General features: G+C 47.9%; 2 protein-coding genes across 2 annotated transcripts; both read left to right on the top strand.

Moving 5' to 3' along the window:
• On the top strand, positions 1 to 4,314 carry LOC130489840 (arachidonate 12-lipoxygenase, 12R-type-like). Its single transcript, XM_056863635.1, has 5 exons — positions 1 to 147; positions 1,024 to 1,228; positions 2,870 to 2,954; positions 4,205 to 4,253; positions 4,309 to 4,314. The coding sequence occupies exons 1-5, from the start codon at positions 1 to 3 to the stop codon at positions 4,312 to 4,314; spliced, it is 492 nt and encodes a 163-aa protein (XP_056719613.1).
• Positions 4,310 to 16,689, top strand: LOC130489463 (hydroperoxide isomerase ALOXE3-like). Its single transcript, XM_056863186.1, has 11 exons — positions 4,310 to 4,327; positions 5,550 to 5,653; positions 6,225 to 6,397; positions 7,561 to 7,704; positions 10,404 to 10,607; positions 12,016 to 12,102; positions 13,130 to 13,299; positions 14,103 to 14,224; positions 14,373 to 14,473; positions 15,031 to 15,201; positions 16,490 to 16,689. Exons 1-11 carry the CDS (start codon positions 4,317 to 4,319, stop codon positions 16,667 to 16,669), a joined length of 1,467 nt encoding a protein of 488 aa, XP_056719164.1. The 5' UTR covers positions 4,310 to 4,316; the 3' UTR covers positions 16,670 to 16,689.
• Positions 16,690 to 18,503: the final 1,814 nt, after the last annotated feature.

Genomic DNA, 18,503 nt, shown 5'->3' with positions numbered 1-18,503 from the left:
ATGGCCACCTACAAAATCCGAGTGGCCACGGGCGACTTCCTGTGTGGGGGTACCATGGACTCCGTCGCCATCACCTTGGTGGGAACTCAGGGGGAAAGTCCCAAGTTCCAGTTGGATAGTTGCGGCAAGGATTTTTCGCCTGGGGCGGTGAGCGCTTTAGACTTTGCAAATTTGTGTGTGTGGGGGGGGTTAAAGGTAGGGTTTGCTTTACATGTATGCAAAATTCAGAGCGTGGCCCCATCGGTCTACAGAAGAACAACTAGATGCGAGTCTAGTAGCACCTTAAAAACCAACAAGGTTTTTGAGGGATGTGAGTTTCAAAGCTACCTTTGTCAGATACCTTTGTCAGATACCTTTGGGAGGGGCCGTGGCTCAGTGATAGAGCATCTGCTTGGCATGCGGAAGGTCCCAGGTTCAATCCCCAGCATTTCCAGATAAAAGGACCAGGCAGTAGGTGATATGAAGGACCTCACCCTGGGACCCTGGAGAGCCACTACCAGTTTGAGTAGGCAATACTGACTGTGATGGATCAGTGGTCTGATAAGGGAGCATCATTCTTTATCCTCAGGGGAAGGGCCGTAGCTTAGCGGTAGGGCATCTGCTTGGTATGTAGAAGGTCCTAGGTTCAATCCCCAGCATCTCCAGTTAAAGGGACTAGGCAAGTAAGTGATGTGAAAGACCTCAGCCTGAGACCCTGGAGAGCCGCTGCCCTTCTGAGTAGGCAATACTGACTTTGATGGACCAAGGGTCTGGTTCAGCATAAGGAGCTTCATGTGTTCGTCATGATTGTGAAATTTTCCTGGTTTGATTCATCCTTGTCTCCCCCACACCAGCTAGGGAGAGCAAATGGCAAATTGAGGGAGCCCAATCCACTAGGAAGTGTTCTCAAATGCAACATTGGGTGGACAATTAATTCAGCATCTGCTAGTAATGGCGAGTTAACATAACAAGGGCCAATAAGAAATGTTGGCAGGGGCTTGCTCTAAATCTGCCTTCCCCCCCCCCTTCTACCCTCTCCCCAAGGTGGATGAACACGTGGTTCAAACCGAGCGAGACTTGGGACCCATCCTGCTCGTCCGGCTGCACAAGGAGCGCTACAGCATCTTCCCGCAGACCAGATGGAACTGCAGCTTTGTGGAAGTGGCAGGTCCCGGGGAAGAAGTTTACCGTTTCCCCTGTTACCAATGGATTGTGGGATATACTACCTTGGAGCTAAGAGAAGGAGCAGGTAGGAACTGTGGCTCAGTGGCAGAACATCTGTTTGGCATGCAGAAGGTCCTGGGGTTAATCCCAAACATCTCAAGGCAGAAGGACCAGGGAGTGGGTGATGTGAAAGACCTCTGCTTCTGAGACCCTGGAGAGACACTGCTAGTCTGAGTAGACAATACTGATACCGATGGACTAAGGGTCTGTTTGGGGAGGGGCCGTGGCTCAGTGGTAGAGCCTCTGCTTGGCATGCAGAAGGTCCCAGGCTCATCCTCCAGCAGCATCTGCAGTTAAAAGGACCAGGCAGTCGGCAACAGTGAGAGACCTCTGTCTGAGACCCTGGAGAGCCGCTGCCAGTCTGAGTAGACAGTCCTGGCCTTGATGGACTGATGGTCTGATTCAGTACAAAGATGTTCACCTATGGCCCAATTATGCACGAACGGAACACCCAGACCAGTCTCTGCCCCAACCCAACCCCACTGGGCAAAGGCCTAGCATTAAGGCTGCCAGAAACCTCTTTGAAAGCAGACGTTTTTCTCAGCTAAAGCCTATCTTTGACAGCCTTGCTCAGATCTTACAAACTGAGGGCTGTGGCTTCCTTTATTGAGTCAGTCCATCTCTTGTTGGGTCTTCCTCTTTTCCTGCTGCCCATAACCTTTCCTAGACCCCTGCCTGAGACCCTGGAGAGCCATGGAGAGGTTCTGCTTGGCATGCAGAAGGTCTCAGGTTCGATCCGCGGCACCTCCAGTTAAAGGGACTAGGGAAACAGGTGATGGGAAAGACCTCTGCCTGAGACCCTGGAGAGCCGCTGCCAGTCTGAGTAGACAATACTGACCTTGATGGACCAAGGGTCTGATTCAGTATAAGGCAGTTTTGTGTGTTCGTGTGCCTTTTCCAGTGACTCTTGTCTTCTCATAATGTGACCAAAATATGATAGCCCTAGTTTAGTCATTTTAGCTTCTAGGGTCAGTTCAGGCTTAATTTGATCTATAACCCACTGATTTGTTTGTTTGTTTTTGGTAGTCCAGGGTATCCGTAACACTCTCCTCCAACACCACATTTCAAAGGAATCTACTTTCTTCCTATCAACTTTCTTCAATGTCCAGCTTTCATACCCATACGCAGTAATAGGGAATATGATGGCATGAATTAACTTGATCTTGGTGGCCAGTGACACATCCTTACACTTCAGAATTTCTGAGCTGTAAGGAGGTTCCATTTAGTCACTGAGAACAAGGGTCACTGGTTAGTGCGGCCAGCTTTCCCGCTGTAGCAAGAGACCTCTTGCTGTGGACTCCCCATTACCTGCTGCAGCTCAACAGGGCAGCAGGGGAGGCAGTATGGCATTGCACTAGTGCAGTGATGTCACTCTATAGTTGTCACTCTATGGTTAGACCACAGAGTTTGGCTGAATCCTAGAGCACCATGCTGACACAATTACATGACTTCTGGTTCATGCTCGAAGTGACATTGGCATGACACCAGTCAGGTAAGAGCCTGCCCTCTATAATTTCCCACACTCAGCTGGCAACGCTACGACAGGTAGCCCCCACCCCCCATGAGTCCTTCTGACCTCCTTCTAAAGCCCCCTAAACCAACGGTCGTCACGACATCCTGGGATCTTCCTAACTGCCTCTTGCTGTCTTTCCTGGCTTTCTTCCAGCCAAAACCATCTGCAAGGATGCTGAGAACCAGCTGCTTTTACGGCACCGGAAAGAGGAGCTCAGAGCCAAGCAGCAGGCCTACAGGTAGGTGAGGAGGGGCTTTTTTCGGCCCCAACCATGAGTCAGGGCCAGAACAGGCACAAAAAAAGATCAGGGGGCTTCACCTACCTCTCAAAAGTAAGTTGTAAAAGTAAGTTGTCTAAGGTTTGTGGCTGCCCTTATCTGACCTTGCATCTTTGATCTTCAGGTCGGCTGATAGAGTCCAATAGGAAGCCTGTTTGTCCCTCTAAAAGTAAAGGTAGTCCCCTGTGCAAGCAATGGGTCATTCCTGACCCATGGGGTGACATCACATCCCGACATTTACTAGGCAGACTGTGTTTATGGGGTGGTTTGCTGTTGCCTTCCCCAGTCGTCTACACTTTACCCCCAGCAAGCTGGGTACTCATTTTACCGACCTCGGAAGGATGGAAGGCTGAGTCGACCTTGAGCCGGCTAACTGTAAACCAACTTCCGTCAGGATCGAACTCAGGTCATGAGCAGAGCTTTTGACTGCAGTACTGCAGCTTACCACTCTGCACCATGGGGCTCTTGTTTGTCCCTCTAGTGAATGGATATTCATTGTTATGAATGAATCACAACTCAATCTGTACTGAGTAATGTATTTATTACACTAATATTCTGTGTATTGAAATATTCCATGTTATCTGTTGAAAGCATCCAGTATTATCCTTAAGGCTACCATTTACCCAGTGGCAGCAGGAAACCTCCCTTCCCTACCCTTGGGAATTTTAGCAGCGGGAGAAACAAAATTGGAATGGGGGGGGACAGGGTAGACGTTAATGTTCTAGGAATATTTTTTTTAAGGTAGACAGGTCTTCTGAGGATTGCGAGAGAGGGACAGAAAGAGGAAATCAGGGAAGGATTCAGAGGGAAATTTGTGTGTTTTTTGAGGAGGAAGCCATGAAAGCCAATGTGGAATAGTAGTTGGACCATCACACTAGGATCTGGGAGACCCAGGTTCAAATCCTCACTCTACCATGGAAGCTCGCTGGGTGATTTCGAGTTAGTCACGTACTTTCATCCTAACCTACCTCACAAGGTTGTTGTGAGGATTAAATGGAGGAGAGGAAAACGACGTCAGCCACTTTGGGTCCTCACTGGGAAGAAAGGGAGGATATAAATGAAGTAAATAAATAAATCGTAACTTATATAGCAGGCTCGTCTGGATATATGTCTGTACATACCTTGAGAAACAAGAGGCCCTTTCAGACTCCATTTCAAAAAAGTGCGAGAAAAGTGGCTTAAGTAGTAACTTTTTTCTTCTTTTGCTGCAGATATAAAGAATTTCAGCCAGGTTGGCCAAAGTGCTTGGACGTGGACATTGTCGATCATTTGCACCCCAATGACCAATATTCCCGCACCAGGTCCAGCTCCTTAGAGGTGAATATGGCAGCCGGGTAAGTCCAAGCAGAGACGGGAATCGGGGCCGTCCTTACAGAGTTCCCCAATGCAGCTGTGATCAGTGAGATTCCCATCCTAGAATTAGGAAAGTGCCAAGATGCCCTTTTTTATTTCATTTTGGTCCATCAAGGTCAGTATTGTCTACTCTGACTGGTAGCAGCTCTCCAGGGTCTCAGGCAGAGGTCTTTCACATCACCTACTGCCTGGTCCTCTTTTAACTGGAGATGCCAGGGATTGAACCAGGGACCTTCTGCATGCCAAGCATAGGCTCTGCCACTGACCCATGGTCCCTCTCCACATTCCACATTTTCATTTCAGCCACTTTTCATATTGGCATTTCTCATTTTTGTTTGTCTGTTTGTTTGATGGCATTTACATGCTATGGTCCACCCATGCTTTAGGTAAAGGTAGTCCCCCGTGCAAGCACTGGGTCATTCCTGACCCCTGGGGTGATGTCACATCCCAACGTTTACTAGGCAGACTATGTTGACGGGGTGGTTTGCCATTGTCTTCCCCAGTCATCTTCCCTTTACCCCCAGCAAGCTGGGTACTCATTTTACCGACCTCGGAAAGATGGAAGGCTGAGTCGACCTTGAGCCGGCCACCCGAAACAGACTTCTGTCAGGATCGAACTCAGGTCGTGAGCAGAGCTTGGACTGCAGTACTGCAGCTTACCCCTCTGCGCCACAGGGCTCCTTCACCCAGTAATTCAGTATCAGAAAGCAAAAAGGGATGTGATAAAATAGTAATTCAGTTGCACAGGGGAAAAGCAACAGCAAAACGGGGGCTTTCAAGTTAGGCTGCGAAATTTGGGCGCTGTTCCTATTTGGAATGTGCATGAAAACTCCAAACCCCCATCAGCTCTCCAAGAATGAGGACAGTCGAACCTTGACCTGCTCTGAAAAGGTCTCAGCTGAATCAGGGAGTCGGCCTGGATCGGCTGGGAGACAACTCTGAGCAGGGCAAATGGGGAGGACCTTTACCATCACCGTTTTTGCCTAGTGGGGGGCTCTCATGCCTTTCACAACTGTGTGGTAGACAGGAATTCAGTGGGTGAAATTTCCCCCATTGTGTGTCCACCAAGGAGAAGCTTTACCTGTTGACCATCTACTACTTGTGCAATTCTTAAACCTACAAGCGCCCTGCTGATTTAAAACAGGTGCCAACCCTGTTTGTCCACATTCGGTATATCGTTTTCTCTTCCTCTCACGCTGTCAGACAAGTTGAGCTGAAATTAAAAGGCCTCCTGGACTGCAAGAACTCTTGGAACAAACTTGACGATATCCGAAGAGCCTTTTGGTTCTACCGATCGGCTGCATCAGGTCAGTAACCCTCCTCTTCAGGTACTCTTATTTTCCATTCCTGCCCATTAGGTTAGACATTCTCAGGACCCAAGTGAATTCTTCATCCAGTTAATTCAACCAGAGTAATTTTTTTTCCCTTGAAGAATCTCATTCAGCCACCTGGGATTTTGGCAAACACTTTCAAACATATCTTCATAGCCACATGGACTAGAAGCAAGTGGGATTTTGGCAAACACTTTCAAACATATCTTCATAGCCACATGGACTAGAAGCAAGTGTTTTAAGACTTTCTTTTAAGAAAAGTTCTCAGAAAGCTGGTTTTTTAACCCGTTCTTTGTTTTTTGTTTTTTTGTCCTCTACTTACATAGAATTATAGCATATGTGCAGCTCTGAATATTAGTCCCAACTTACAGTCCAGAGTGGAGGGGGGAGGGAGGGAATATGGCTGTAAAACAGTGGCTCCCTCCAGACGCCCCCCCCCCCATAGCAAGTCCACTGAGCCTGTCTGGCTCCCCTGCAAAACCTGGGGGGGAAGGAGGGTGAAATCTTCCATCTGTATGATCTTGTAAGGACATCTCTATGTCCCCAGAATATGTCAGCATGCACTGGGATGAAGACGCTTTCTTCGGCTACCAGTATGTCAATGGGGTCAACCCAGTAACCATCCGGAAGTGCATGGAGATGCCAACCAAATTCCCTGTCACTCATGAGATGGTTGCAAAGTCCTTAGAGAAGCACACAACCCTCGACAAAGAGCTGGAGGTAAGGTGACACACTTGAACACACAAAGCTGCATTATACGGAATCAGACCCTTGTTTACAAGGAGTTTATCTAATGTATTTTGTAATTTATGTGAACCTTTGTTGTTATTACTATTTTGTAAAATTTTGGAGTAGCTACAAGTTATTAGATAAATGCCCTTTAACCTTTGGTGCTTTGCACATTTCCCCCACACCCCCAGATCTGATTTGCTGTACATATCTGGAGGCTGCAGACTGAAGCTCTTTTTAAAGACAAAATTAAAAATCCGACCATGAATTTCAAAAGTTCTTGTAGGTTATCCGGGCTGTGTAACCGTGGTCTTGGAATTTTCTTTCCTGAAGTTTCGCCAGCAACTGTGGCAGGCATCTTCAGAGTAGTAACACTGAAGGACAGTGTCTCTCAGTGTCAAGGGTGTAGGAAGATATAGTCAGAAAGGGGTTGGGTTTGAGCTGAGTCATTGTCCTGCAAAAGTAATGTGCTAATCATTGTCCTGTAAGTATCAAGATAATGTGCTAATGACGGTGTGGTATGTTAATATGGAACCATTGTATCCTGAAGTGATCTGTTAATGTGTGAAGTCCAAAGCTAATCTCCATGGCTATTGTTGACTATAGTCTTTGTTAGTCTGGAGGTTTTTAGGACAGGAAGCCAAGCCTGTCCTAAAAACCTCCAGACTAACAAAGACTATAGTCAACAATAGCCATGGAGATTAGCTTTGGACTTCACACATTAACAGATCACTTCAGGATACAATGGTTCCATATTAACATACCACACCGTCATTAGCACATTATCTTGATACTTACAGGACAATGATTAGCACATTACTTTTGCAGGACAATGACTCAGCTCAAACCCAACCCCTTTCTGACTATATCTTCTTACACACTTGACACTGAGAGACACTGTCCTTCAGTGTTCCTCCTCTGAAGATGCCTGCCACAGTTGCTGGCGAAACTTCAGGAAAGAAAATTCCAAGACCACGGTTACACAGCCCGGATAACCTACAAGAACCAATGAACTCTGACTGTGAAAGCCTTCGACAATAATTTCAAAAGTGTTTCCAAATTTCTCATATCCTGTTCTCCACTTTGGAGCTAAAATGATCTCTTCCCACCCTTCCACACCACACAAACGCTATCTTCTCCTGTGTCTCAAACAGAAGGGCAACATGTTTCTTATCGACTGTCGGATTCTGGAAGGCGTCCCAGCCACGGAGCTGAACGGGCGGCGCCAGCACATCGCTGCTCCCCTCTGCCTCCTACACCTCACTCGTTGGGGGGAACTTGTACCTGTCGCCATCCAGGTAATGCCTTTCCCAGGATTTGTTTGTTTGTTGCATTTTTATATCCTGCCCTCATTCACGGCAAGCTGGGCTCAGAGCAGGTCACAGCATAATCATAAAACATCAATTAAAACATACATTAAAACATACTTTAAAACCCATACTTCGTATTACAATAAAACAAGATAGCATTTCATTCCAAATCGCAGCCGCTAGACAGGCCTGGTCAGCAGTGGCCCCCCAGACCAGGTTGGGGGGAAGATGGGGAGGCCAGCAGATGATGATATTGGAAAGACTTGCGGCTGCTCTAGGTGTAGGTCTGGCGGAACAGTTCTGTTTTGCAGGCCCTGCAGAACTCATGTAATGATGTTGAAGCCTGTCCTACAGGGTTGCCAGGTCTCCTGTGATGAAGGTTTTACCATAGAGTTTCCAGTGATTCCTAGAGCGGCATGACATCACTTCCAGTTTTCCCCAGAAAGGACATTACATTGGGTGCCCCCCCTTGTCCAAGGTCCCCATCTCCCACAGGGTGCCAGTAGGGTTGCCAAATCCCTCTTCACTACCGGCGGGAGGTTTTGGGGGTGGAGCCTGAGGAAGGCGGGGTTTGAGGAGAGGAGGGACTTCAATGCCATAGAGTCCAATTGTCAAAGAGGCCATTTTCTCCAGGGGAACTGATCTCTATCAGCTGGAGATTAGTTGTAATAGCAGGAGATCTCCAGCTAGTACCTGGAGGTTGGCAACTCTAGGTGCCAGGCATTGGCTGGCAACCCTTCCAGAGCTCTCCCCAGTGCAGGAATACATATGTAGGAACACATGCTGGTGAACTGACCTCCTTATTTGGAGCCCTCTCACCCCTTTCCATTCGTTGCACCATGATGCCTGCAAAGATTTCCTTAAGGTTCTCCCAGCAAATGAAATACCGCATGAGTTCCTTGCTCAACCTCTTTTCAAAGTGCCCCAGAGGAAACGTAACCACAGGACAGTACCCAGAAGCGCATCGCGTGCAAATTGCCTGAACCGTCCGTAGGCTGAGCCGTTACTTTGCATAACTCTGCTCCTAGGAATTAGAGGACATGGAAATCGAGTGGGGGTGGAATTCAGGGCAGACGGAGGCAGGCCCACCCAAGCAAGCTATTTTTAAAGGGCGAGCCAAGCCTACTTAGCAGCTGATGAAAGGAGCTTTGGCTCTCGAAAGCTGACACCCTGAAACTTCTGTTGGCCATGAAGGTGCTACTGGATTTGGATCAGCTGTTCTACTGCAGACCAACATGGCTGCCCTTCTGAAACCAAGCCTACTTAGTGACCAAGAGCTTGGGGTCTCTTTTAACTTTTTCACCTGTGTCAGACTGGTATAAAACTATAGAAATAGTCTGAAAATCAAATTTCATTTTTTAATTTTAATAAAAAGATAGACATGAACCCACAGTCACACTGAACACCCCAAACACCACACTATGGAGTTATCAGGTTGGACTGAACCAGCTTTTCTGCTGGTGAAAATGAGGAAGAAGGGTTCCCTTTGACTGCCAAAAAAGGGATAGGATTGCAAGGTCCCTCTTCGCCACTGGTGGGATATTTGGGGGGCGGATCCTGAGGAGGGCAGGGTTTGGGGAGGGACTTCAATGACAAAGCCGTTTTCTCCAGGTGAATTGATCTCTGTCTGCTGGAGATCAGTTGTAATAGCAGGAGACCTCCAGCTAGTACTTGGAGGTGAGCCAAAGATATGGCACCTCTGTGGTACACAGATGTTGGTAACCAAATTCAACACAGAAGGGCTTACCTGGAAGTTGGCAACCCTGTCTGGGGATCGCAGGGCCAGCACAGAAAAGCAGCCATGTGGTAGAAGGAAGAATGGGAACTGAGGCTGACCTTCTTTTGCACTTGGGGAGTAGTTCAATAGTGTTGTCCTCATATCTTTGGTGGGGGCAACCATCTTCGCATTAGAATTCCACCTCGGAAGTCTAGTGTGAAGTCATTTGTTGGAAGGATAGCTCTGTGAAAATCATAAGTCAGTGCACACTTGATGATTCCATAAAAGCATTGTTTCCCTGGACTTAGCTCAACCACATCAGATCTTAGGGGTTGTCCCTGGTCGGTATATGGACTGGAGACCACCAAGGAAGTCCAGGGTTGCTACACAGAGGAGGACAATGGCAAACAATTTCAATTTGTCTCTTGCCTTGAGAATGCAGTGGGGTTAGGCTCCGACTTCATAGCACACCCACCCACACACAAAGTATACCTTAGACCGGGGGTACCCAACCTTCCTGAGTGCCTGGGCATCTTTGGAATTCTGACCCAGCATGGTGGGCGCAGCCACGTAATTCCTGCAGCAAAATGACTATCGCAGGAGGTGGAGCCAGCCACAAAATGGCTGCCACAACTTGCCTTCAGTCACACAATGAGAATCGTTGTGCTGTGGTGGCAGCTGCGGCCAAAGCAACGTTGTTGTTGTTTTAAATCTGTATAGCCAACCAAATCTCCAATGGCCAATCTGAGGCCTTGCCGGGCAAAAGCCACTCCTGGCCCTACCCACTTTCTGAAATCACTTGGCGGGCACCATGGTGCCCACAGGTACCGTGTTGGGGACACTGTCTTAGATTGTGCCAGAGGGCATCATTTTTTGCCTGTTTCCTGTCTCCTGCTTGTTTTCAGAATACTGTGCATAGCACAGCCAAGAAGAGTAGCAACTTGCTTTTTTCCCTTTGTTCTCCCTCCAGCTCACTCAGCAACCCGGACCAGAGAGCCCCATCTTCCTGCCCAGCGACTCGGAGTGGGACTGGGCCCTTGCGAAGTTTTGGGTGCGAAACAGCACCTTCCACATCCACGAGGTCCTCACTCACTTGCTTTACACACACCTGATGGCCGAAGTCTTCACTCTGGCCACCATCCGGCACCTGCCCATGTGCCATCCCCTGTACAAGGTGTGCGCATGCGTGGCGTTAGGGTTGGTCACACCTGGTTGGGAAATTCCTGGAGATTTGAGGGTGGAGCCTCGGGTGGGTGGGATTTGGGGAGGGGAGGGAACCTCAGCAGGGATGTGACGCCGTAGAGTCCACCCTCCAAAGCAGCCATTTCCTCTAGGCCAGCGGTTCCCAAACGTTTTGAGTCATGGAGCACTTTTCAGGAGAGAAATTTGTCACGGAGCGCTAATTTTCACCTGGCGCCTATATACTAAACCAAATGGCAGTAGTATTTTTCTTTCCAATCTCTTCATGGAGCACTAGGATACGTTTCCTGGAGCACCAAGTACTCAATGGAGCACAGATTGGGAACCTCTGCTCTAGGGTATGGAGATCAGTTGTAATCCCTCTCCAGGCTAGGGTTGCCAGGTCCCTCTTCGCCATCGGCGGGAGATTTTGGGGGTGGAGACTGAGGAGGGTGGGGTTTGGGGAGGGGAGGGACTTCAATGCCATAGAGTCCAATTGCCAAAGCGGCCATTTCCGCCAGGGGAACTGATCTCTATCGGCTGGAGATCAGTTGTAATAGCAGGAGATCTCCAGCTATTACCTGCCGGTTGAGGGAAAAAATAGCACAAGGCTCAAAAAGTTATGCAAAGTACAAAATTTATACCACAAATACTACCAACTAATACAGTGTATAAACTACCACCTATGTGAATATAGACGACAATCAAACGAACAAACAAACTTATATACAAATTGCAGTCTCTTATAAGCACAACAGCTCTATCAGTCTTTGGTAATACACTGACAAATGAGTTGCTTCCTCCGCCTGCAAGGCTTGGGTTTGCAAAGAACTGTTCTGTTTTTTCTGCTGAAGAAGATGTCAATTTCATAGAACAGTTCTTTGCAAACCCAAGCCTTGCAGGCGGAGGAAGCAACTCGTTTGTCAGTGTATTACCAAAGACTGATAGAGCTGTTGGGCTTATAAGAGACTGCAATTCGTATATAAGTTTGTTTGTTTGTTTGATTGTCGTCTATATTCACATGGGTGGTAGTTTATACACTGTATTAGTTGGTAGTATTTGTGGTATAAATTTTGTACTTTGCATAACTTTTTGAGCCTTGTGCTATTTTTCCCCTCAACTAATTGGTATAGCATAGGTGTTTTCTTTTCAATATATTACCTGGCGGTTGGCAACCCTACTCCAGGCCCCACCAGGAGGTTGGCAACCCTAGGCATTGTCCTGTCTGCCACACTGCCTTCTCCCTGCAGTCAATGGCTGGATGGCCCTGGCAGGCTTTGGAGATGGCTGGAGAAGGGGGATACTGCTGTCTTACTACTATGGACTCGTCACCCTCGTTCGTTCTTTGAAACCCTCCACCCCTCGTTTCTCTCTTTCCTTCCCCCTCTCTTTTGTGTGTACAGCTGTTGATCCCGCACACTCGATACACGCTTCACATCAACGTTCTCGGCAGGGTTCGCCTCTTTGGCCCTGGAGGGCTCATTGATGAGGTAAACGCAATCGAATCGATGACAGAGATGTTTGCGCGCAAGGAAGACCCGAGCGTAACCAAAGTGCCAAAAGCAAGACCAGGGGGAAAAGCCTTCTCTTGTGGTGATGCAGAAATATCAGATGTGAAGGTCTCCTTACACAGCCCACGTGTCTTCCCCGTCAACTTGTTTCTCTCTTTCGGCCCTGTGAAATAAGTGGAGAGAAGAGAGGAATCACATTACACTGGTGTAAAGAGGCAGACAGGAGCGGGCAGGCTGTCCTCCCTGTTATCTCCTCCCACTGATCAGGAAATTGCTTGCGCGCCAGAGCCAAGACAGTTTGACAGTAATACGTCAAGCAATCGACGGGTCACGTAAATAAGCTTAGCAGTCTTGGCAACAAACCTGTAAAGTAGGCAAGTATTCTCAACCTCCGTATTGAGAAGCTGAAGATGTAAACTCGGTGGCTTGCCTTTAACCCACCTGAGGAGTTTGGGACAGAAGTGAGTAGGGTTGCCAGCTCAGGGTTGGGAAATACCTGGAGATTTTTGTGGGTAGGGTGGGGTTTGGGGAGGGGAACAACGTCAATGCCACAGAGTCCAATTGCCAAAGCGGCCATTTTCTCCAGGTGAACTGATTTCTGTCGGCTGGAGATCAGTTGTAATAGCGGGAGATCTCCAGCTACTACTTGGAGGTTGGCAATCCTAGAAGTGATATTGGAACAAGGGTAGGCTGCCAACTCTGGGTCGGGAAATTCCTGGAGAGGGCAGGGCTTGGAGATGGGAGAGAGAGCTCAGCATGGATGTGATGCCACGGAGTCCACCTCTGATGTAGCCATTTCCTCCAGGAGAACGAAATCTCTGTAGTTTGAAGATCTGCTGTCATGCTGGGGGGGAGGGGTTCTCCAGGCATCACCTGGAGGTTGGCAACCCTAAACGGGGCTCTTCCTGCTCCACAGCTGTGTCACTCAGGCGCCCCACAGCCTTCCCTCTTGCACTGCCCTGCCGTCACCATGCCGATCTGCGCCAACCATGTCTTCTCTTTGCAGGCCACCGCCACGGGCTTCCACGGCCTGTCTCACCTGCTGGCCAAGGGCCTTTCCGCCTTGACCTATTCCACCCTCTGCCTCCCCGATGACCTCAGGGACAGGGGCGTCGAATCCCTGCCCAACTATTACTACAAGGAGGATGGCATGAAGCTCTGGGAAGCGATCCACAGGTGCGAGGCGGGGGGGAGGGGGAGGGCAGCCCGGAAAACAAAGCCTTTTGTCTCCCCAAGCAAGGTGTCCTCCGTTTCTCCTCCCACAGTGTGGCTGGCTGGGCCTGACCCCACCTCGTGTGTCAGGACCCAAGGGACCAGGCTCAGAGCGGATCAGGAGCTGCCTCGGGCCAGGAGGCAACGCCTGTCCCCCTCCCACGCTTCTGGCCACTGCGAGCGAGCTCAGCCCCTGCCGCATCTTGAGGCGTCTTATTTAATTCATTTATACCTCACCTTTCTCCCCAATGGGGACCCAAAGTGGTTTACATCATTCTCCTCTCCTACATTGTATCCTCACAACAACCTTGTGAGGTAGTATTGTCGAAGGCTTTCACGGTCAGAGTTCATTGGTTCTTGTAGGTTATCCGGGCTGTGTAACCGTGGTCTTGGAATTTTCTTTCCTGACGTTTCGCCAGCAACTGTGGCCGGCATCTTCAGAGGAGTAACACTGTGTCCTTCAGTGTTACTCCTCTGAAGATGCCTGCCACAGTTGCTGGCGAAACGTCAGGAAAGAAAATTCCAAGACCACGGTTACACAGCCCGGATAACCTACAAGAACTTGTGAGGTAGCTTAGGCTAAAAGAGTGTGACTGGCCCACGGTGAGCTCCCCCTGGCATGAGTGGGGATTCAGACCCGGTCTAGTTTGACACTCAACTACTACTGGGTCTCCCAAAAGGGGAAGAGATGTATATACTCAAGCTCTCTCTCTATTCTCCCAAAACGACTGTCCCTTCTCTCCCCATCCCTTCTCTCATCCCTACAGCTTTGTGTCTGGAATCGTCAGTCTTTACTACCTGGATGATATTTCTGTGAGGGAAGATCCAGAGCTCCAGGCCTGGGTGGCTGAGATTTTTGACAAAGGCCTGCTTGGGCGAGAGTCCTCTGGTAAGGCCCACTTCCGTCGGCCCTAAAGCTGCCGACATCTTCCACAAAAGTATCCAGAATTGTCTGTAGCCGTCAGTGGGAGGGCTGGGGGCCAACTGAGCGGGTAAAGCTGTTTACCCCCCTGTTGCTGATTTCTCTGTCCTCACAGGCTTCCCTTCACATCTGGAGACCATTGCTGAGTTAACCAAGTACCTCACCATGGTGATATTCACTGGTTCTATCCGCCACGCCAGCGTCAACAATGGCCAGGTTAGGGGCTTCCTTATTTTTTCCCCCCAACCCTTGACTCATCACTTTATGGATTTCACTCCCAGCCTGAGGGCCAAAATTCACAATATATGTGGCATGAGTTGGGTCTTGTAGTCACATGTATGGTTGGGGGAAGTCACCTTCAAAGTGTTCTGGCTTCCCTCCCACACCTTTTTTGCCAGTGGAAATGGCTTTGAAGATGAGTTCCCCTGAACTGTTTCCTCACTGCAAGAGGATGGATCTTGCGTGTTCAAAGGAGCTGGTGTCTTCTGTAAGAGAGTTCGTAACCCACGGCATTGCCCAATGGCAAAGGGATTGGGAATTCAGCTATCCCTGTGGTGATCTCGCAGCTTTTCTCAGGGCAGTATGATCAATAACCTAGTGACAGTATTTCTGAGCTGCTGCAGTTTCTGATTGCTTATCCAAGACAGTACATGCTACAGTGCTCTCCTTTAAGTGTCGCATGAACCTAGCCTTATTACATATAATGTTCAGCAATGACTGACCTAGCATTATATTTAAGTTTCCCCTAATCCCCACCCTCCCTTGTTCTCTAGTTTGACTTCGGAGCCTGGATGCCCAACTATCCCTCGTCCATGCGAAAGCCACCACCTAGGACCAAGGGTAGTGCAACTTTTGGGAGCATCCTAGAGACCTTGCCAGACGTCAGCACAACCTGTAGATCATTACTAATCCTTTGGCTACTCAGCAAAGAACCAGGAGACAGGGTAAGGAAGAACTCGGGTGGAAGGGACCAGGATATCTGAAGGGCCATCTTCTCCTGTACGTTCCTGCTCAAGGCAACTAAGATAACATGGAGAGGCCCTCTTGACTATCCCATCGATCAAACAAGCTCGTCTGGTGGGTACACAAGAGGGGGCCTTTTCAGTGGCAACCCCACGATTATGGAACAACCTCCCCAGGGAAGTGCACCTGCCCCCCTCACTTCCAATCTTTAGGAGGCAGCTGAAGACAGTTTTATTCGTGATGGCATTTGATTGGTTGTTCTGCCTAACAGCAGTTTTAACTGACTGCCTTTAACTAGCGGCTTTTATGCATTTTATTGTAGTTTGTTATTACATTTTATTATTTATATTGTAAGCTGCCTTAAGTTCCTATAAGGTATAAAGGCGGCTAATAAATATTTTAAATAAATCAGGTGGGCCCTGGGCTGGATCTACACTTTACTAGAGATCAAAGCTCTACCCTGGAATGAGAAAGTCCAGGAATCTTCTAGCTACAAGTGCAACAAACCTCAGCTTCCACTTTAAAAAGTGAAAAAAAGTTAGCTCTTTTATTGTATCCATATTACACCCTTCCTTCAAGGTGCACTAGAGTCTCACCAACAGCATAGAAAGCCCTGCAGGTAATTCATGCAGATGGCCTCCCAATGGGCAGAGATCTGGATAGATACCAAATTTCATGTCCCGTGCTCTTGCTAATTCAGAAGTTGTCAGGTTTGAAAGTTGTCTGATTCAGTTTGAATATCCCCATTTCAATTTAATTTCTCCCTCGTGAACCTGTGAATGTTCGCTTTTGCTCTAGTTTTTCATTCCTTATGCCAAATTAAAAAGGTAAAGGTCTACTATGCAAGCACCAGATCATTCCTGACCCATGGGATGATGTCACATCACAATGTTTACTAGGCAGACTTTGTTTACGGGGTGGTTTGCCAGTGCCTTTCCCAGTCATCTTCCCTTTACCCCCAGCAAGCTGGGTACTCATTTTACCGACCTCGGAAGGATGGAAGGCTGAGTCAACCTTGAGCCGGCTACCTGAAACCAGTCGGGATCAAACTCAGGACATCAGCAGAGCTTGGACTGCAGTACTGCAGATTACCACTCTGCACCTCCTTATGCCAAATTACCCCCACATTTTCCAACATTTTTAAACAGTGTACAAACGATGTAAAATGCCATATAAGAAACAGAGGAATAATTGACCGCAATGAAAATGAGACAAATCCAAATCAGTGGTGAAGACAGCATACAAATTTTTCTCTTCTTCTCTTTCCAGAGGCCTCTGGGTTGCTACCCTGCTGAGCATTTCACAGAAGAGGAACCAAAGCGAGTCATAGCAACTTTTCAGAACCGCCTGGCCCAGATCTCCAAAGAAATTGAGGAGAGGAACAGCCGCTTGCCCCTCCCATACAATTACCTCAACCCACCAGAAATAGAGAACAGCACTTCCATCTAAGTGTGGAGACTCTCAGCCAGGTCCACGCAGAGGCTCCTTGAAGTCCCGATTGCCTCAAGTGATGGAAACATCAGGTGGCAGCAGGAAATTATTACAGGGCTCCAACAAAACACAACTTCCAAAGGACCAGCATGCTCTGGCCAACATTTTGTATACTGTTTAGTATTTATTGGTTTAGCAGCTGAAATGATATCTCAGGATTTGGGTTACAATATGGACAATGGTGATCAGAGAGACAGGCCTTTGCCAAGTGACAAAGAATTCCAGCTTGGTCAGTGTGGGGAAATGGTCTTGCAAGCCCCGTTTCCGCCCATGTGGCAGTTCCGCAGCCATCCCAGGTCTCTGCCTGGCGAGGTCTCTCTTCCCCTTACTTCCAGTGTAACTTGCTTCTCTTGGACTGCCACTAACCGGTCATTATCTCCTGCTGAAGGACTAGTACTCCAACACTCTTTGTTTTGTTGCTGCTTAAAGGCTCTGCCTCAGTTTTGCTTCTGCCGTTTTGCTCGCACGAGCTAACGCAGGGCTGAACAAACACCCTTGTGTGCTATGGTGATGCGAGGGTCAACAGCTGCTCCCCACCCCCTGTGCTTTTCCTCAATAAGCATTACTGAATAGGGCTTGACGTGGTTACAGGCCACATCGATATTCAAAATGTAAAGAAATTTAATGAAGAAAACAATGTGTTCACACCGGACTGAGCAATCACCAAAAGAAAGCGATTTTAATGCAATCCTTTAACCCTCTCACTGTATATATCCTACAAGATGACGAAATTATTACAGGCTGTTTAATATTTGAAGTATTCAGAAATGTTCCGTTACCTCAGTGTCATGGAGTGAGAAATCTCCCCTTTGTTCAGCAACCCATGATCATGGCCCTCAAGGCCACAGAGCTCCTGTGTGAAATGGCTCCCAATAAGAAGGCAAGAGAGCTAAGAGAGCTTCTGATTCGTGTCCAGGAGTTTTATAATCTCCCCTCTGTCCATCCCTCGTGGGTCATCATAACATTCAATTATATCTTCAATGGAACTTTACTGGAACACCAAAGATAAAAGCAAATAGCAGAATGCCTCTCAATACTGCATTTTCCCCTCTAGTTAAGAATTCCATCAGACTCCCCAACCAGACTTGATATCTCTCACTATTCAGAGAAGAAAATATACAATTCAAAGTGTCTGCAATGGTTGCCATCTTATTTTTCTGCTGGAAACATAAGGAGCTAAATGGGCCTTTTTTCATACATGGTGGCCATGCGAGAAGGTTAAAAAATTCTGGAGTGAAGTTCATACTGAAAGTAAAAAAAAATCTAAAAGTTAATTTTCATTGGATCCTTAAACTATATTGCTAGGAATTGTACCAACCGTCATTGTGAAATCCTTGGAAGAGTTGTTCAGATACATGACCACGGCAGCTACAAAATGGAAGACAGAAGATTGTCCAGATGTGGAAGAATGGAAGGAAAAATTAGCAGTGATGACTAAGCTGACAAACCAACACCCCATTCCTGAGCCTTTTGGCGGCTGGGAACAACGTGGCCGAGGCTCCGCTGCGGCGCCTCCGAAGAGGTTCCCCAGCCTCTGAAAGGCTTCAAAAAGCATCTTTTAATTTAAGAAATTTAAAATGGGACATTTTTCCCCATTGTGAACAGTGAGGCTGTTCTACTGTTCTATGTACTTTATCCTTGTTTGTACTCTTACTGAAACAAAATAAAAAAAATCTTTAAAAAAAACTATTTTCCCTTCCCAGGACTCCCGCAGCAAACATATATCTCTCCCTTCCCTTCCCCCTTCTCCCTTCCATGAATGCTGCATGGAGTCTGCAAACTTCCTTCCTTC

This window comes from Euleptes europaea, chromosome 18 (assembly GCF_029931775.1).
Source record: "Euleptes europaea isolate rEulEur1 chromosome 18, rEulEur1.hap1, whole genome shotgun sequence".
Classification (NCBI taxonomy): Eukaryota; Metazoa; Chordata; class Lepidosauria; order Squamata; family Sphaerodactylidae; genus Euleptes; species Euleptes europaea.
This window is presented reverse-complemented; position numbering and strand designations above follow the sequence as displayed.

Bases quoted from the DNA above. Each gene is read 5' to 3' on its own strand.
- LOC130489463 (XM_056863186.1), top strand. The intron at 10,608-12,015 runs GTGTGCGCATGC...TTGTGTGTACAG, and splicing joins TGTGCCATCCCCTGTACAAG to CTGTTGATCCCGCACACTCG. The intron at 13,300-14,102 runs GTGCGAGGCGGG...TCATCCCTACAG, and splicing joins CTCTGGGAAGCGATCCACAG to CTTTGTGTCTGGAATCGTCA.
- LOC130489840 (XM_056863635.1), top strand. From the start codon at position 1: ATGGCCACCTACAAAATCCGAGTGGCCACGGGCGACTTCCTGTGTGGG. The intron at 1,229-2,869 runs GTAGGAACTGTG...GCTTTCTTCCAG, and splicing joins GGAGCTAAGAGAAGGAGCAG to CCAAAACCATCTGCAAGGAT. The intron at 2,955-4,204 runs GTAGGTGAGGAG...CTTTTGCTGCAG, and splicing joins GCCAAGCAGCAGGCCTACAG to ATATAAAGAATTTCAGCCAG.